The sequence below is a fragment of the Aquarana catesbeiana genome, linkage group LG05 (genome assembly GCF_042186555.1).
Source record: "Aquarana catesbeiana isolate 2022-GZ linkage group LG05, ASM4218655v1, whole genome shotgun sequence".
In the NCBI taxonomy this organism is placed as follows: domain Eukaryota; kingdom Metazoa; phylum Chordata; class Amphibia; order Anura; family Ranidae; genus Aquarana; species Aquarana catesbeiana.
Genome location: NC_133328.1, coordinates 222,966,000 through 222,986,567, shown reverse-complemented (window position 1 = coordinate 222,986,567; position 20,568 = coordinate 222,966,000). Strand labels below are relative to the sequence as shown.

The following is a 20,568-nucleotide window of genomic DNA, read 5'->3' as shown; positions in this document are numbered from 1 at the left end:
TAACCCAGATAGTCATTACTATGGTGCTCGGTGTCCCGTGATGTACTCCAAGAAAAGGATTTTACAGGTAAGCTGTTTTAAAAATCCATTTTTTACCTTCATGCACAAAAATAATTAAGTTGCATTAATGCAGTTCTTTTAGCATAACCTGAAGTTAGATATGATGATTGTTGCTTCATTTGGGCTACTTTTTCTGTAATATGATGTTCAAATCACTTAGGACTTTAAAACAGATTTCAACTTTGTAAATATCATTCTTTATTACAATAGAAATGCTTACATTTTCTAACTAAACATTGTTCTTTTCTTAATTTACTTAATTGTTTTGTCCAAATTAAAAAGAACTGTTCGCAATATCAAATGTTTTCTATGTGAAATTTCAGGAACTTCACACTAGTGAAAAGACCAAGCTGATTACCCAGCTGAGGGATGCCAAAAATTTGGTTGAGCAACTGGAGCAAGATAAGGTAAACATTCATCTCTCAGAGGTGCTTGCAGGACTTAACATTATGAAGTTTGTGAAACTTAAATGTACTTGGTCACCTCACTTCTAAGACTTTGTTTTTCTTTTTTAAATAATATAAACTAAAAAAAAGGCCAAGTTATAAAGGCAAACTATCATTACAAGTACAATGCAAATGCGGAGCAGTCCTTGCACAGAGCTTTAGATGACCTTCCCAGCACAGGCAAACCATTGCAACATGGTGTTATATAAGGCATTAAACCCCCCTGTCGAGTGCCCTCACAGCAAGCAGTTTGCTATGGGGGCACCAGAGCCGAGCTGTAGCTCCGTGTGTCCATTCACACACCGAGCTGCCATTCAGCCACGCACCCTCTCTCCTGATTGGCAAACTGACTTTGATTGACAGACGCAGAAGCCAATGGATAGAATGCATGAAGATAACCTCCTGGCTTTTAAAACCTCTTTAACATTTTTTACCTTAATACATTCCCTGTATTCAAGTAAAAAATGTTTTGGTATGTGTATTGCCCTTTCCCCTCTTATACTTACCCGAGCCTGATATCGATCCGGTGCTGTGCCCGTTTGTAGTGGCTCTCTCCTCTTCTCCCCACACTGTGGGGATTGTTTGTATTGTTTGCTCCGGGCACTTGATTGCTCACCTTTTCACTTGGTGCATTGCAATGAGTGGGCAGCAGGGTGCTCTACTGGTCCAGGCCCATGGTCTGTGGTCCATGGAACACAGTCCTTGAACACCCCTTTGTTGGTATGCACACCATGACAGGCAAAGTACTTTATATATAGTGCAGTCCAGTGTCATGGACAGGTAAGAGAGGATTACTCTGTATCTTTCATAATTACTGTAAAATTGGGGCTATGTTTAGAAAGTATTCACTTCACAGTGCAAATTTATCAAACAATGAGGATCTCTGCAACGCCCTTCATCTCAGTTCTGGAAAGCAGACAAGGATGTAAGTTCAGGGAAGGAAAGGCATAAATTGGGGGGTATTGATTCCACAGAACCACCTGAGCATTTACTGCTTCTGCTTAAGGATCCATTTACCTGTGCAAGATTTGTCTTTAGCCTGAGAGGGTGGTATCCACGGTATAGGATGTTATACAGTCAGGTCCATAAATATTGGGACATCGACACAATTCTAATCTTTTTGGCTCTATACACCACCACAATGGATTTGAAATGAAACTAACATGATGTGCTTTAACTGCAGACTTTCAGCTTTAATTTGAGGGTATTTACATCCAAATCAGGTAAACGGTGTAGGAATTACAACAGTTTGTGTATGTGTCTCCCACTTTTTAAGGGACCAAAAGTAATGGGACAATTGGCCGCTCAGCTGTTCCATGGCCAGGTGTGTGCTATTCCCTCATTATCCCATTTACAATGAGCAGGTAAAAGGTCCAGAGTTCATTTCAAGTGTGCTATTTGCATTTGGAATCTGTTGCTGTTAACTCTCAATATGAGATCCAAAGAGCTCAGAGAAAAAAACAAAACAAACCCATCAGAGAGATGGCAAAAACATTAGGTGTGGCCAAATTAACTGTTTGGAACATCCTTAAAAAAAAAGAACGCACCGGTGAGCTCAGCAACACCAAAAGACCTGGAAGACCACGGAAAATAACTGTGGTTGTTTTAATTCTTTCCCTAGTGAAGAAAACACCCTTCACAACAGTTGGCCAGATCAAGAACACTCTCCAGGAGGTATGTGTGTCAAAGTCAACAATCAAGAAGACTTCACCAGAGTGAATACAGAGGGTTCACCACAAGATGTAAACCATTGGTGAGCCTCAAAAACAGGAAGGCCAGATTACAATTTGCCAAACAACATCTAAAAAAGCCTTCACAGATCTGGAACAACATCTTATGGACAGATGAGACCAAGATCAACTTGTACCAGAGTGATGGGAAGAGAAGAGTATGGAGAAAGAAAGGAACCGCTCATGATCCAAAGCATACCACCTCATCAGTGAAGCGTGGTGGTGGTAGTCTCATGGCGTGGGCATGTATGGCTGCCAATGGAACTGATTCTCTTGTATTTATTGATGATGTGACTGCTGACAAAAGCAGCAGGATGAATTCTGAAAGTGTTTCGGGCAATATTATCTGCTCATATTCAGCAAAATGCTTCAGAACTCATTGGACGGCGCTTCACAGTGCAGATGGAGAATGACCCGAAGCGTACTGCGAAAGCAACCAAAGAGTTTAAGGGAAAGGAGTGGAATGTTATGCAATGGCCAAGTCAATCACCTGACCTGAGTCCGATTGAGCATGCATTTCACTTGCTGAAGACAAAACTGAAGGGAAAATGCCCCAAGAACAAGCAGGAACTGAGGACTGGCAGAGCATCACCAGGGATGAAACCCAGCATCTGGTGATGTCTATGCATTCCAGACTTCATTCTGTAATTGACTGCAAAGGATTTGCAACCAGGTATTAAAAAGTGAAAGTTTGATGGATGATTGTTAATCTGTCCCATTACTTTTGGTTCCTTAAAAAGTGGGAGGCGCATATGCAAACTGCTGTAATTCCTACATCGTTCACCTGGTTTGGATGTAAATACCCTCAAATTAAAGCTGGAAGTCTGCAGTTAAAGCACATCTTGTTCGTTTCATTTCAAATCCATTGTGGTGGTGTATAGAGCCAAAAAGATTAGAATTGTGTTGATGTCCCAATATTTATGGGCTTGACTGTAGAAGATAGCGATAAAGAACTTCTCTGATTCCAGAGCTGGATTCCTTAGCCACAAAGCCAGGTAAAACCTGGTCCCTTATTGCCAAGCCAAATATTCTGTACAGGAACTGTACTAACTTGTCCCACAGTGACAGAATATTATGTTCCATAGATTCGATAATTTAAATTTTATACTGAGGTAAAAACACTCTGGCCTGAGTGGATGAGTCAGTTTTAACAACCAGTTGAGACAAAGAAAATTTAGGTTTCTTCCGAACCACTGTAATGTCTAAACATTACAAGCCACATTGTCTGCACCAGCTGTTTCTTAAGAACGTTTTTTGCACCAGTTAATACTGAGACCAGATCCTTTGTGAACACCATAGGTGAAGGGGCCAGAAAGCAGAGTCATGAACTGGTAGGTAATGAAGAGGATTTCAAACCAGTTGGGTCTATAAACATACGCTTCCTCTACTAATATGGTAGTCTCTTTGTAAAGGTTGGACACTTCCAGATCCGCGTGGGGGTAGACCACCTTATTTTATACAAAATCTTCTGCAAACAGATACAAGGGTGATAAGCAACCGGTAGAGGAAAACTGCTTGTTATATTTTTTCCAGTCTCCGTAGAGACATAGTTGGAATGGCAGGTGCAATGGGAGTGTCTTTTTGGGCTTAGGTGCTCAAGGCTGGAAACAGCACAAGTAGAATCAATGGGCAGATCTTCTAGTTTGCAGAGTGATGAACACTACATCAATAAAAGTCAAACCGGTCTTTTTACTTGGGGGTAATAGCGGGGCACTGTGACTCTTCAGGGGCAAACTCATCAGGCAAAGACTGTATCAAATTAGAATCAGAGACTTAGGGCTCAGAAGCCAGCAAGGCAGCAAGTAGATCAGGTACAGAATCTGCAGCACAGGCACATGGCTACGTTTGTGTCCTTTGTGGTCAGAGCCCTCAAATAACTGGGTGATTTGGGTCATAAAGAGCATGATTTTAGTAAAAATCTTAGCCAAAAGAACAGCTGAATTGGCCACACCTGATGGAGCTAAAATGTTTTTCAGGGATGGGATGGACTCTAGGAGCAGTGGGTAACAGGATTCCACGTTGCAGTTGTCGGTGCCATCAAGCAGCCCCTGAGCCATCTGAGATACCTCTTAAAGCAGGACTGCTCAATTATAGTGCGATTGTCTCCCTCCAGTTACAGCAAGACTGTCCCAAACCCCCATTTCTAAACTCAGATGTTTTGCGACCACATGATGATAAGCCAACTTAAGACTTTGGGTATGAGGCAAGGTCTCAGGTTCCCATGAAACCAAGACAGCTGGTAGCAGATGAGGGCCAGGGGCAACCAAATCCTTGCCGGTGGGCATCAAGAACAGGTCAAAGATCAAAGCTCCATTTGGGTTTTTGCAAACTGGAGCAGCAGGGGGCAAAATAGGATTTTTATAACCGCTTACCTGTAAAATCCTTTTCTTTAAAGTACATCACGGGACACAGAGCCATACTAATTACTATGTGGGTTATAGGCCACCTTCAGGTGATGGACACTGGCACACCCTAAGACAGGAAGTACACTCCCTATATAACCCCGCCCACTACTGGGAGTACCTCAGTTTTGTAGCAAAGCAATACACGTGTATACCAGAAAGAGGGGAGGGACCTCTGTGTCCTGTGATGTACTTAAAAGAAAAGGATTTTACATGCAAGCTGTTATGAAAATCCTATTTTCTTGATCATACATCACGGGACACAGTGCCATAGTAATTACTATGTGGGATGTCCAAGAGCAATGCCAACTGAGGGGAGGGAGACACAACAGAGGCGATATCCTCATGCCTTTTTACATTCACCTGATGATAAAATCTGGTAAATGTATGGACTGAAGACCAAGTTGAGGCCTTGCATATTTGAACCATGGAAGCTTGGTGATGCACTCTCACAAAGCACTAACAGTCCTAGTGGAGTGCGCTTTTGATTTGAGAGGGTGGAATCCTCCTCATTAAACCATAAGCCTGAACGGTTACTTGCTGAATCCATTTAGAAATAGTAGATTTCGATGCTGCCTGTCCTTTTTTCTAGGACCTTCAGGCAACACAACAAAACATCCGTTTTTCTAATCTGAGCAGTCGCCTTCAAGTAGACCTTGAGTGCTCTCACCACATCAAGAGAATGTAGTAATTTTCCTTCCGCAGAACAAGGTTCTGGAAAAAATTAAGGTAGAACAATATCCTAGTTCGGATAAAACTAGACACGACCTTTGGTAGAAAGTTAGGATGAGGACGAAATACTACCTTATCCTTGTGAATAATCAAGTATGGCTCTTACAAGAAAGAGCAGCCAACTCTGATACCCTTCTTGCAGAAGATATGGCTACCAGAAAATTAGATTCTTTGTCAAAAGGACCAAGGGAATATGCTGTATTGGCTCAAAAAGGCTGTTTCAGCAATGCCGACAGAATTAAATCCAAGTCCCAAGGGTTCAGGGGTGACTTAACCGGAGGATTAAACCGCGTTACCCCCTAAATAAGCTACGAACCAAAGAATGCAAAGCAAGTGGTTAATAATACCGACAAGGCCGAAACCTGGCCCTTGATAGTACGCAAGGTCAGCTTCATTTCTAACCTCATCTACAGAAAGTCAAGGATTCTACCTATGACATACTTCTTGGGGTGCCAACCCCTGGTTTCACACCAGGAGACATATTCTTTCTAGACTCTCATCTATGATTCTGGAAGCCAGCTTCCCTGCATTAATCAAGGTAAATACCACTGGACCTGACAGCCCACACTTCTTCAGAATATGGGATTCAACAGCTAAACCGTTAAATTTAGCGTTTGTAAGGTAAGATGGAATACCGGACCTTGCAAGAGAAGGTCTGGACGTGGTGATAGGTTCTATTAGTCCCCTACCACTATCCTTATGATCTCTGCATATCAAGATCTTCTGGGCCACGCCGGGCCACAAGAATCACCGCTCTCCCTTCCTGCTTGATCCTGCAAAGCAGTCGTGGAAACAACAGAATAGGAGAAAATGCATAAATCAGTGAGAACTGATTCCGCGGGAACACCAAGGCACCTGTTCCGCATGCTAGCGGATCCCTTGTTCTTGACACAAAGTTGGGGATTTTCTTGTTGAACCTGGATGCAAACAGATCTACGTCTGGGATCCTCCATCTTCGGCATATCGCCAGGAAGATATCAGGGTGAAGGGAACATTCTCCCGGGAACAACTGCTGGCGACTCAATTAGTCCGCCTGCCAATTTTCTATTCCCGGAATGAAGACTGCCGATAGGCAAGGTACATTGTTTTCTGCCCAAGTTAAGATATAATTCACCTCTCTCTGGGCCGCACGACTTGTCGTACCCCCTTGGTGATTGATATAGGCCACTGCTGTGGTGTTGTCGGATTGGATCCTGACAGGATAATTCCGTAACCTAAACATCCAGGCCCTCGGGGCCAATCGCGCTGCCCGGATCTCTAGAATGTTGATGGGCATTTTTGATCTGGACTATTTCCCTTGGACAGTCGCTTCTTTCCGGACTGCTCCCCAACTCAAAAGGCTGGCATCTGCTGTTACCATCTTCCAGGTAGCTGGTGGGAAAGATTTTCCCTTCTGCAGATTCTTGGTTATCAACCACCAACTGAGGCTCCGGTGCACCCTGGAGACAGACACATTGGGAAATCTAGAGCTTGGACCTACTTGTTCCAAGCCGATAAAATACTGTTTTGCAGCAGCCTCAAATGAAACTGACCATAAGTAATGGCCTTGAATGAAGACACCATCTTTCCCAACAACCTCATGCAAAGTCAAATAGAAGGATTCTTCTTTGCTATGACCATCTGAATCCGTTCCTTTATGGCACTGATCTTCGCCTGGGGCAAGAATACCTTTTCCTGGGCTGTATCAATAATCAGACCCAAGTATTTCAATCTCCTTGATAGTTTTTTAAGGAGGATTTCTCTAGGTTGAGAATCCGACCTTGGTATTCCAGGTAGTTGACTGTAGATCATACTTTGGTCTAAGCGGGCTACCGACTGGTCTATCAAGAGCAGATCTAGGTAAGCTATAATCATTATACCTTGGGGCCTTAATCCGGCTACAGGAGGGGCTAGACCTTTGTAAATACTTGAGGTGCAGTAGCTAGACCGAAAGGCAGAGCTAAAAACCTGAAAAAGAAGATTTTCTCCCTTTGTCTTTCAGGACAGCACCTGGAGAGAGCACAGCTCCACCCACTTTCCCAGGAAACACTGCAGTCAGCTTTCTTTAAAGACTGGATGCTTCCACCATGGCCTCAGTTGTAGTGTTTCCTCCGCCATGGTGGAAGCGCTGCAGGGAACCAGGGGTGTACTACGCTTTCTCCAGGTGGGGAGAGTATGGGGCATATCGGTAGACGTTTTCTTTTTGCAAGGCCAGCCCAGCATCCTCTTTCACGTGTGGTGGATACTCCGGCATCCCCTCCTCTTCATGCTTGGCGAGAGCCAGGCTGCTGGAGGTCCCCGCTCCTATAGACCGGCGACACGGCTAAGGAGAAACGAACGGCGTCTCCTACATCCCCAGAGCCTCATGCCTTCCGGGTTCCAATGGCGAGCGCGTCATTCCGGCCAGGGGCGGGTCTTCTAGCGGCGTGACGCGGCTTCCAATTCCGGCCACTGGAATGCAGGAGGAGGGGGCGGTCTCGTGGCTGATGTAATTTCCAACCCTCGCAGAGGCGAGCGGACCGGGAAAATCAAATAAAAAAGCACAGACGCCGCTGTAGTCCTCGCAGCGATGGAGGACGAACAAACAGCAGTGGCAGGAGCAACACCAGTCAGCCAGGCCCAGGTAAGCAGGGACAGTGGTCTCTGTCTTTTACTCTATGGGCATACATTTATATTATTTTCCTTCCTAAAAATTCTATGGGGGAATTTGGAAGCCTGCAAATCACTCTTCCTGTGTATTGTAAACAGGAAAAATGATTGATTATTCTTTTAAAAGTGGATCTGTGGGGAGATTCACTGGCTGTGGTAGCAAGGCACAGGGGTTAAAGTGTTAAACTCCTCTATTTGTGCAGCATGTTTATCTATGTTTATCTATGATTAGATACAAATGGTTATGTTTTGGTGTATTTCAGAAAGCTAAAGAAAAGACCGAACATTCCTCCCCTCCTGCTAAAAGGAGATGTCCGTCATGTAAAAATGTACTTAGAGAGTCCTGGACCAAGATATTCTGCAGGTCCTATATTGCAGATATAGTTAAGGGGGAAACCACTCCTGCTACACCTGCGACTCAACAAGGATAATTACTAAGCTCCTTCCAGAAGGAACTGGCAGACACCTTTTGAGTCGTTCCGGTCCTATCTGGATAAACGCCCAGCTGCAAGTGGCAGTACGGTACCCCGTTCTCATTCATCTATTTCTGCATCCAGAGGGGTCAGTGACTCAGAGGATGAAGAGCGTAGTGTTTTCCCAAACTCTGAAGAAGTGGAAGAAGAGAAAGAGATTTCTTCTCCTTCTTCTCAATATAAATTATCCCTAGAGGAGGTGGATGATCTTCTAAAAACTATCCACACTACCCTAAACATCACAGAGGTTAAAACCCAGTTGTCCTTACATGATAAGATGTTCCAAAGCATGGGTGAGGTGAAACACAGGGTTTTCCCAGTGCATAAGTTTCTATCGGAAACTATAAAAAGAGAATGGAAGGACCCAGAGAGAGCCCCTTTCTTTTCAAGATCCCTCAAACGGAGATTTCCTTTTGAAGAAGATAGCTCTCAAGTCTGGAACAAAAAACCAAAGCTTGACGTAGCTTTTTCTCAAGTATCTAGGAACACTGACCTTGCGTTTGAAGATATGGGTATCCTAAAAGATACCATGGATAAGAGGGCAGACTCCCTATTAAAGAAAGCATGGGATTCAACCCTAGCAAATTTGAAACCAGCCATGGCCTCAACGGTGGTAGCCAGGAACTTTGAGCACTGGCTGGAACAGTTGAAGGCCCATATTGAGGCAGGAACTCCTCGCAAGGATCTGTTGGATATACTCCCGGTATTACTAAGAGCAGTGGGGTACATAGCAGATGCTTCAGCTGAATCAGTTAGAATGTCAGCCAGATCTTCAGCTTTAATAAATTCAACTCGTAGAGCTTTATGGGTCAAGACATGGACCGGGGATACAGCCTCAAAAACCAAATTATGCGGTCTACCCTTTGAGGGAGATTTGGTATTTGGCCCGGGTCTTGAAGCCATACTTGATAGAACGGCTGACAAGAAAAAGGCCTTCCCTTTAAAGAAAAAGGTGATTCTTCAAGGCAATAAAAATTTTCGTGCTTTTAGGAAAACCTCGGATACGAAAGAGACAGGTTACAAAAAACCATGGAGGTCTGGAGGTCTCAGAGAGGGAGGGGCAAGTTGGGAGTACTATTTTGCCCCCCTACCACAAATACAAAAAGCCAGTGACTGTCCTCCGACTGTGGGAGCAAGGTTACAAACCTTCTTTTCACAGTGGAAGATAACAGTCCGTTTATCCTCAAAACAATAATAGAGGGTTACAGGCTGGAACTCTCTCAACCCCCACCTGTGCATTTTTACGTAACCCAGGCTCCCCGAGACCCAGAGAAATCTGTAGCAATGAGATCAATCCTACAGCAATTGATTCAACAGAGGGTGATCATAAATGTTCCTCCAAATGAAGTAGAACAGGGGTGCTATTCACACATATTTCTGGTAAAGAAGCCTTCAGGCAAATTCAGATTAATTCTGAACCTGAAGATTCTCAACAGATCTATCAGGTACAAGAAATTCAAAATGGACACAATCTTTTCAGTAAAGGGTCTCCTGACCCCAAACTCTTTTATGGCATAGACCTGAGAGATGCATATCTCCATGTGCCTATAGCACCAGCATCCCAAAAGCACCTAAGGTTTGCGATCAAGAGTGGGGACTCAATCCTACATCTTCAGTTTAGAGCTCTTCCTTTTGGCCTGTCATCCTCTCCAAGGATATTCACAAAGATCTTAGCAGAGGCCTTAGCCCCAGTCAGAATAGAGGGAATATCGATTGTCCCATATTTAGACAATCTTCTAATATTTGCCAAGACGAGGGATCTATTAGGGAAGGATCTGGAAAGGACAAAGAGACACTTGGAGAGTCTCGACCGGATAATAAACAAGGAAAAATCAAACATGATTCCATCGCAGACAATAAAATTCCTGGGTTATACTATCGATTCCATTTAGGAGAGAATCTTTCTCCCCGAGGAAAAGATAGAGAAGCTTCAGAATGCGGTAAAAAAGACCCAGACAAACCTGCCAATCTCCATCAGGGCAGCTATGTGGGGCTATCTTGGGGCTCCTCACTGCAGCAATACCAAAAAATTTATAAAAATGCCCCCTCAAGTTCAGAGAGGCCTGCTCTGGTGTTTTCCCTTGAAAAGGAGGTTGACAACTGATGCAAGTTCTTGGGGTTGGGGCGCCCACCTGGAAGGACAGATGGCTCAGGGGATTTGGACAAACAGGGAAGCCAGGAGATCCTCCAATTGGAGGGAACTAAGGGCTATTCTCCTAGGACTATGGGCTTTCGAGAAACTAGTCCAAGGTCACCACGTCCAAGTTTTGTCAGACAACGCGACAGCAGTGGCATATATAACAAGACAAGGAGGCACGAGATGCAGGGTCCTGCTATCCTCGTCCCTTCAGATTCTATCCTGGGCAGAAGACAACCTGAGATCCCTAACAGCAGTGCATCTAAAGGGAGATCTGAATCGAGTAGCAGACTTTCTGAGCAGAGAAAGGATACTAGAAGCAGAGTGGAGTCTGAACACAGAAGTATTCCAAAAATTAATAGAAAAATGGGGAGCTCCTCAAATAGATCTATTCGCATCCCAGAAAAATACAAAGGTGAAGGCCTTTTTTAACTAAACAGGCAAGATCAAGCAAGAGGGTTGGATGTACTGGCACAACCATGGAACTTCCACTTGTGCTATGCCTTTCCCCCTTTCAAATGATCCCTTTAGTATTAAAGAAACTACAAAAAGAGGCCATGAGTATGATTCTAGTGGCTCCTTTTTGGCCCAAAAGGGCTTGGTTTGCAACTGTACAGAGGATGGCGGTGGAACCTTATTGGGTTCTTCCACTGCGGAAAGATCTCCTAACCCAGGGACCCCTTCATTATCCAAATATCAAGCACCTCAGACTGATAGGGTGGTTACTGAGGAGCAGATCCTAAAAAGAAAAGTTTTTTCAGATAAACTGGTCTCAACCCTTTTAAAGCGGAGCGCCGCCGAAAAATTTTTTTTTTAAAAGTCAGCAGCTACAAATACTGCAGCTGCTGACTTTTAAAACATGGACACTTACCTGTCCAGGGCACCCGCGATGTCGGCACCCGAGGCCGAAGCGTCTCTCCGTCCTCGGGTGCTGCCGCCTCCATCTTCGGTAAGGGAATCAGGAAGTGAAGCCGTGCGGCTTCACTTCCCGGTTCCCTACTGCGCATGCGCGAGTTGCGCCGCGCAATACGAATGCTCCCTGCTGCCTCTGGGACCCGTGTGTTTCCCAGCAGGCAGCGGGGAGGGAGCAGGAAGTGGCGTAAATAACCGCAGATTCTGCGGCTATCTACGCCGGAAGTAGGTACAGATACCTGTAATATACAGGTATCTGTACCCCCCTCCCCCCTGAAAGGTGCCAACTGTGTCACCGGAGGGGGGGAGGAATCTGATGAGTGGAAGTTCCACTTTTGGGTGGAACTCCACTTTAAGTAGTCGAAAAGAGGTTACCAGAGCTATTTATTTTAAGACGTGGAAGCGGTTTAATTCCTGGTGCACAACTAAAAAATTCTCACCACAGGAAATGCTTTCAGTCTTAGAGTTCCTCCATGGAGGAATGGAGATGGGGTTGGCAGCTAATACCCTGAAGGTCCAAGTAGCCACATTATCGGTTTTCCTTGAGAGACAGCTATCTCAGGAGCCGCTTGTTATTAGATTTTTTAAGGCATTGGCCAGAGCTAGGCCAATACCTTTTTAAATTTTTTCCAAAATGGTCTGACATACTCATTTGGTTTTGGTACTGTGAAAAGGTTTAAATAAAACCCCCAATCCCTGCTCTTGCATGGGAACCACTAAGATCAATCTTTTGAGACAAAAGATGATCCAGTGCTTGAAAGAGACTTATTTTCCTCTGGAGCCTGAGAAAACAAGGAGATGGAGACCTTTGGAACTCAGGTTTGTACCCTAGGGTTATTGAGGAAGTTACCCATCTGCAGCCTAAGGCACCTGGCATTTCTAGGCGGTCTCCCTCCCGCTACTGACCAGACCCGACCTTGCTTAGCCTCTGAGATCAGACGAGATCGGGCGCTTTCAGGGTAATGCAGCCATAGGCTCTGACATTCTTCCTGCCAGACCCTTGAGAACTGCGGAAGTCTTCCCCCCCACTCAAGTGAGCGGGGGTGCCCCCTCATAAGGAGGCTTCAGTTTCCTTCTTCAACCTGGTGGTGGAGGCTGTTGTGACTGCCTGGAAGCTGATGCTCTTGGCACTGGAGAAAGAGCTTGTTTAAATGAAATACGTTTACTCCTCTTCCAAACTAGCAAAAGGATACTTTTTGCACTAAAATTTTTTTGGATGTATTTGTCCAAATCATCCCTAAACAGCCGTTCACCGTGAAAAGGAAAACTAGCCAGGAGCTTTGCATGACGCATCGGCTGACCAATTTGCTTATGCACCAGCCAAACGTAAGGCACGAGGCTTGAAGAATAGAACCTCTCATGGCTTCTATTGCCAAACATAATGCCCCTGGTAACTCGGCTAAATCCTGGCCTGCTGATCAGGAATAACCTTGAGCACCTGTTCAGACTGGTCTCCCAAGGATTGACATACACCAGGGGTCTTCAACTACGGCCCTCCAGTTCAGGAACTACAATTCCCATCATGCCTAGTCATATCTGTAAATTTCAGAGTTTTACAATGCCTCATGGGATGTGTAGTTCCGCAACAGCTGGAGGGCCGTCGTTTGAAGATTCCTGACATACACCTGCTAGCGCAGGTTGTGACATCAGAAAAAAAGTGTTTTTTTTTATTTTTATTTTTTTTAAGGGGAATTTCCAACTATTTATCCAATGGATCCCTTAGCATTTGAGCATTGTCTATCGGACAAATCATTCACAGAGGATATAGCAGTGACAATTGCTGGTATCCCCACATTTAGTGAATTTTTCCTCCATAGGAAAATGTGTTAAAACTTTATAGGAGGGAAAAAATATTTATCTGGGTGATCCCACTCAGAATATATAAGCCTTTCCAGCAATGAATGGACAGGAAAGTCATGCGCAGCTTGAGGAGGCTTTAGTGAACCCAAACAAGAAAGTGGGCTCAATGAGGAGTAGCAAAAAAAGTGGAGCGGACAAATTCAGTAAGAATTGCACCATCAATCTTTCAGATTGTGAAGTTGATCCCCCCCCCCCCGCATTTGACCCCTCAGAAGAAGAGTCATCAGCCTTCTCACGGTCCCCTGAGGGAAATCGCATTTTATTCCATTCTGGGATGCGATTAAGCCGCTAACCTGGGGGTCTCAAACTGGTGGCCCCCCAGTTGTTGTGAAACTACAGGTTCCATCATGCCTCTGCCTGTGGTAGTCATACTTGTAACTGTCAGCTTTGCAATGCCTTATGGGACTTGTAGTTTTGCAACAGCTGGAGGGCCACCAGTTTGAGACCCCTGCGCTAACCAAACCAATCACATCATGGCTTGAGGAAAATCCTCTTCAGTAATATAGACAGGGGCTGCAGTGTTGAAAACAATTGCAATATTTGATAGCCCTGATCTGACCGGCTAACCCAGAACTCTCAGGGGAGGATGCCAATGTAGAGTGTTTAGAGCTTGCAGGAGTCCCTTTTAAGCCCTTTTTGGGGTGTTTCTACCCCCCCTTATGACCATAGCCCGATGCACAAATGCAGAGGTACTACTAGAAGAAATCGCATCCACTGCTTGAACAAATAGTCCAGCAACTGCTATTTAATGCTCAGCCTGATGCTTTTAGAAAATGTGCCAAAGAAATACCTGTGTCACCACTTACATGCCTCTTTTTAGCTTTTGTGTCTGTCCGACAGCTGCAGTCAGCAAAAAATAAAGTTTTTTAAAAAACGCCAACGTCGCGCTAAACCACGCCCCCTCCATGCTCCCACCGTGCCCTCCCCATTTAAAAAAAGAGCGTTTTCCCACGCGAGCGCGGGCCTACGATCTGACGGGATTGGCGTGTGTGTGTGTGTGTGTGTGTGTGTGTGTGTAGGGGGAGGGCGGCGAGGAGGGGGGCTGTGACAAACCACCATACAGAGGCGGTGGAGAACGGAGTGGCATCCGCCGGTCGTTCTGCTTGTCCCTCTACTCAGAAAGAGGGGGAGAGCTTTTGTCCGGGTGGGGTGTGTTTTTTTTAGAGAAACCCCCCCCCCCCCCCCCCCCAACATCTTGCCAGAGTCCTGTGACTGCTAGCCGGAGAGAGGTCTGTCAGCGTCTGCTGACACAGCATGTGAGAAAGCATGACAAGGTACGTGCTCTATACAGCCCCCAGTTGTGACTTTTAGGCATAACAACATTTACTTTTTAAAGGAGACAATTCACAAGAAACTTTAAAATTCTTTAGAAGTCTCCACTTACCTTTCCCGTCACAGGGTTTTCTGTGGTAAAACCAACAGACCCAATCTTCACCTCTCACGGTGGGCTCTGTTTAAAAAACCTTCAGGAACTGGGGCCCCCTTTTTTTAATCAGGGGATCGGCACTCCTGGACCCGTAAAACACCCCTCCAGAAAAAACTTAAGGCTGAAAAAACCAAAAGCACTTGATCCCGGGGTCTAGCTCTCTAGAAGAGAAGCCTTATGGGCTAAACCTTGTTTCTTCTGGCATGAGGCCCAGGTACGATTCAATTCGGCCTAAAAAGACTCTTTCAATGGATCCCGCTGCATAGCTAGCCCCAGCAAGGAATATTTCAGTGGAGCACAGCACAGCACATCTTTACTCGTGACCAACACCTTAGACACTGGCGAAAAAATTGAGGTACTCCCAGTAGTGGGAGGGATTATATAGGGAGTGGACTTCCTGTCTTAGGGTGTGCCAGTGTCTATCACCTGAAGGTGGCCTTTAACCCACATAGTAATTACTATAGCTCTGTGTCCCGTGATGTACGATTAAGAAATGTTTTTTTGGCACTGTATGGCAGATAAGTGAATGCTCAGCATGCACAACTTTGCCCAATTCTGCAGAGAAACCGAAGCCTAGAAATCGCCCTACATGACACCCAGTGCCAAATGGTCACTTCTAGGCAAATCCATGCAACCTCTAGTACAATGGGATAAGGGTACAACAGGGTTATAGAGAAGTCTATACCATATGTGTGTGTATGTATGTATATACATATATACTGTATATATTTATATATATTTTTTTAAATACTATTTTTTTGCCACTGTCCAATCCTCCTTTATATGGCAGTGTAATACAAAGGTGACAGGCTTCCTATATACCTTAAAGGATGAGAAAGAACTAGATTTGTACGTTATTTTTTTATTTACTTTTTATGTTTACAGGTTTGAAAACTGTTTTTTTATGTAATATTTTCACTACTCAATTTTATAAACCTTTAGGACAGGTTGGTTTGATGAAAATCCTTACAAGTTCATATGATTTAGCTGACAGAGGGTATGGTGTGTCCTTTGACTCATTCAGCACTAAAAATCTATACATTGAAAGTAAATATTATTTATAGGGAATGGTCATTGCTGAGACAAAAAGACAGATGCATGAAACGCTAATGATGAAGGAAGAGGAAGTTTCTCAGCTTCGAACAAGAGTCAAACAGTTAACTACAAAATGTGAACTGCTACAGGATGAAAAAGAAAAATCAGAAAAATCTGGTAAGGACTTTTTTTTAATTTCATATTCTGAAATAAATTATGCATTGGTCTTTGGATAGCCCTGCTATTTCTCATTTATGTGTAGCACTCTATGGGAAGCTGAAAATGCGTAAAACAGTTTAACTTAGATTTTTAATGGAGACGTGTTTTTTTTATGTAGCAGTCTTTATGTTTGCATTCTTTCTTGAGGCCTCTAAACAAGATGTGATTTTTTTAAATTATTTTTTTATTTAAAAATTAGCCCTGCACAAGTTTAACACCTTCCCGTGATGTAATTGTTGTGACTGGGCGTTATATAATGTCCTTCACAACATGCCGCTCACATGTGCCCCCAGGAGCGCACAGCGCGGCAATCAGTGGTGCGATGTGTCGCTAGGACACACCACATCTGCGATCACAGTAAAGAGCCTATGATATAGGCGCTGTACCATGTGATCAGCTGTGTCCAATCACAGCTGATCACAGTGTAAATAGGAAGTGCCGGATATCAGCATTCCTCTATTCGCGCTGACAGCGCATGAGTAGAGGAGGGGGTCTATGCTGATATTCAGTGCAGTCCTATCAGAAATGCCCACCAGTGGTGCCAATCAGTGCCTATCAGTGATGCCTGTCAGTACCTCCTCATCAGTGCTGCATATTAGTGGTGCCCATCAGTGATGCCTGTCAGTGCTGCATATCAGTGCTGCCTCATCAGTGCCTGTCAGTGCAGCCTTATCAATGCACATCAGTGAAGTAGAAAAATGACTTATTTACAGAATTTTGTAACATAAACTAAGAAAAAAAAAAAAAAAATTATATATATATATATATATATATTTTTTTTTTTTTTTTTTTTTTTTTTGCAAAAAAAAAATTGAAAATCTCAGTGGTGAATAAATACCACCAAAAGAAATCACTATCTGTCTCAAAATAAAATATACAAATTTTGTTTGGGTACAGCATTGCATGATTGTGCAATTGTCATTGTGAAAGTGCTGATAGCTGAAAATTGGCTGGTCAGGGAGGGGGTAAAAGTGCCCAGTATTGAAGTGGTTAAATGAAAAAGCACAGATTCATCTGTCTCTGTGAACCAACTCTTGCCCCCTTTGGGTTGTTTGACTACCAGTGTCATTTAACCCATTTTCTGTGAGCCCAGGGTCACGCCTGGGCTTACATAGTTACATAGTAGGTGAGATTGAAAAAAGATACAAGTCCAGCCTATGTGTGTGATTTATATGTCAGTATTACATTGTATATCCCTGTATGTTGCGGTCTTTTAGGTGCTTATCTAATAGTTTTTTGAAACTATCGATGCCCCCCGCTGAAACCACTGCTTGTGGAAGGGAATTTCACATCCTTGCCGCTCTTATGCCCTGTACACACGATCGGACATTGATCGGACATACCGACAACAAAATCCATGGATTTTTTCTGATGGATGTTGGCTTAAACTTGATTTGCATACACACGGTCGCACAAAGATGTTGGAAAATCCGATCGTTCTGAACGCGGTGACGTAAAACACGTACGTCGGGACTATAAACGGGGCAGTAGCCAATAGCTTTCATCTCTTAATTTATTCTGAGCACTTTGTGCGTCGCATTTGTGTACACTCGATCGGATTTTGTTGTCAGAAAATTTTATATCCTGCTCTCAAACTTTGTGTCAGAAATTCCGGCGGAAAAAGTCAGATGGAGCCCACACACGATCGGAATTGCCGACAACACAATCCGATCGCACTTTTTCCGTCGGAAAATCTGACCGTGTGTACAGGGCATTACAGTAAAGAACCCTCTACGCAGTTTAAGATTGAACCTCTTTTCTTCTAATTTGTGGCCATGTGTCTTATTAAACTCCCTTCCGCGAAAAAGTTTTATCCCTATTGTGAGGTCACCAGTATGGTATTTGTAAATGGAAATCATATTTCCTCTCATTCTCTCTGGAGAAGAGACGCTTAAGTTCAGTGCTCGCAACCTTTCTTCATAGCTAATATCCTCCAGACCCTTTATTAGCTTTGTTGCCCTTCTTTGTACTTGTTCCATTTCCAGTACATCCTTCCTGAGGACTGGTGCCCAGAACTGGACAGCATACTCCAGGTGCGGCCGGACCAGAGTCTTGTAGAGCGGGAGAATTATTGTTTTATCTCTGGAGTTGATCTCCTTCTTAATGCATGCCAATATTCTGTTTGCTTTGTTAGCAGCAGCTTGGTATTGCATGCCATTGCTGAGCCTATCATCTACTAGGACCCCCAGGTCCTTTTCCATCCTAGATTCCCCCAGTGGTTCTCCTCCCCAGTGTATAGATTGCATTCATATTTTTGCCACCCAAATGCATTATTTTACATTTTTCTACATTAAACCTCATTTGCCATGTAGTTGCCCACCCCATTAATTTGTTCAGATCTTTTTGCAAGGTTTCCACATCCTGCGGAGAAGTTATTGCCCTGCTTAGCTTAGTGTCGTCCGCAAATACAGAGATTGAACTGTTTATCCCATCCTCCAGATCGTTTATGAACAAATTAAATAGGATTGGTCCCAGCACAGAACCCTGGAGGACCCCACTACCCACCCCTGACCATTTCTAGTACTCCCCATCTATCACCACCCTCTGAACTCACCCTTGTAGCCAGTTTTCAATCCATGTACTCACCCTATGGTCTATGCCAACGGACCTTAGTTTGTACAGTAAAAGTTTGAGGAATGCGGCAGAGAATGTCGCTAATATTATTTCATTACCAGTAGTATGCTGGATCACCCACTACCAGAGAAACAGGGTTGGTGACGTCGTATGAATGTCTTCTCTTCTCTTAAACCGGTTTTAAGCCTAAAAGCAGACATTTATTACATTGCAGCTTACCAGTTTTTAAATGTAGTGGCCGTGTTAGTTTTCGTTTAGGCTTTCATTCCTTAATTTTCATCTGGTGATCCAGCCGGTAAGTCTGTTGTTTTTCAGCAGAACACTCTCCTGCAAATGTATCACTTAGAGTGAGATAAACCATTTACCACTGGCAGGGGTGCTTACAATGATCAGCTTTCATTCATTCATGTAAAACCCTCATCCCAAAAGAAAAAAAAAAAAAAAACGTTACTGTAACTGCTTGTGTAATTTATTATAGATTTGAGAATGCTTAAGATTTAGGGACTTTTTAAATTTTTTTATTGTTTTTACTAGTAATGGTGGGGATCAGCTATTTTTAATGGGACTGTGACAGTGCGGCAGACAGATATGACCCTAAGTGACACTTTTTGGTGGCCAGTGACACCAGTACAGTGATCAGTACTATAAAAATGCACTGATCACTGTATAAATGGCACTGGCAGGGAAGGGGTTAACACTAGGGGTGACTGTCAGGGGGACGGACCGACTGGGAGTAGAGAGAGGTCATAGTTACATGGTAGGTGAGGTTGTAAAAAAGACACAAGTCCATCAAGTCCAACCTATGTGTGTGATTATATGTCAGTATTACATTGTATTTCCCTGTATGATCACTGTTCCTGATCGCTAGAAACTAGAAACAGCTGATATCTCTCTCTCTCTCTCTCTCTCTCTCTCTCTCTCCACGGCCGCCGGGCACGTGCATCGGCTCATGAGCCGCGCCTCGGGCACGCACGCCCTGAATCTATTACACGAAACAACGTACAGGTATATTGTTTCACGCAGTAGAGCCACCCTGCCACAGTATATGTACGGTGGGCGGTCTTAAAGTGGTTAAAAAAGATCCTGTGCAGATTAAATAAATTAGAAATTGCTTTTTATATACCGTATTTATCGGCGTATAACACGCACCGGCGTATAACACGCACCCCAATTTAGGAGGGAATTTTAAGGAAAAAAAACTTTTAGGAGGGAAGTTGAAGGGAAAAAAACTTACATTTAAATGCCCTTCATTGCAGCCTTGTCAGTGCAGCCTTGTCAGTGCAGCCTTCCCCAGTGCAGCCTTCCCCAGTGCAGCCTTCCCCAGTGCAGCCTTCCCCAGTGCAGCCTTCCCCCAGTGCAGCCTGGGATCCCCTGTCCCTGCTTCCAGGGCTTCAAAATCGCGGTCCGCGATTTGAAAATGGCGCCTCCGGCGCCGAAGTACACAGAGCCGGTCCTCGGCTCTTTCCGGCGGCTCTCGTTTACTTTCGGCTCCACTCGTAGTCCCGAGCGGAGCTATCCGAGTAGGTTCGGATAGCTCCGCTCGGGACTACGAGTGGAGCCGAAAGTAAACGAGAGCCGCCGGAAAGAGCCGAGGACCGGCTCTGTGTACTTCGGCTCCGGCGGCGCCATTTTCAAATCGCGGTTCACGATTTTGAAAATGTGACAGCTCGGGATCGGCGGGGATCGGCGTATAACACGCACCTGCGACTTTCTCCTGATTTTAAGGGGAAAAAAGTGCGTGTTATACGCCGATAAATACGGTAATTGAATAATTGAAGTTCATCTAAACTCTCTTGAGTGCACATTCTAAACTCGTTTAGCAAATCCGTCTCATCATCCACAATCTTCTCCTTCAAATCTCCTAGCTAAAAACAAATTCTCATTTGGGTGGTGTCTTATGAAACTTCAAAGGTGGAAGAAAAGAGCAAAAATGG

The 20,568-nt window shown here is 44.3% G+C and overlaps 1 protein-coding gene across 7 annotated transcripts in view; it reads left to right on the top strand.

The window, feature by feature from the left end:
* GOLGA4 (golgin A4) overlaps window positions 1-20,568 on the top strand; it is a 267,321-nt gene that overhangs the window by 97,984 nt on the left and 148,769 nt on the right. For all 7 annotated transcript variants that reach the window (XM_073630579.1, XM_073630577.1, XM_073630578.1 and 4 more), the window contains 2 exons: window positions 384-467; window positions 15,871-16,018. In XM_073630579.1, coding sequence (XP_073486680.1) covers window positions 384-467; window positions 15,871-16,018 — 232 coding nt within the window. The remainder of the gene's footprint in view (window positions 1-383; window positions 468-15,870; window positions 16,019-20,568) is intronic.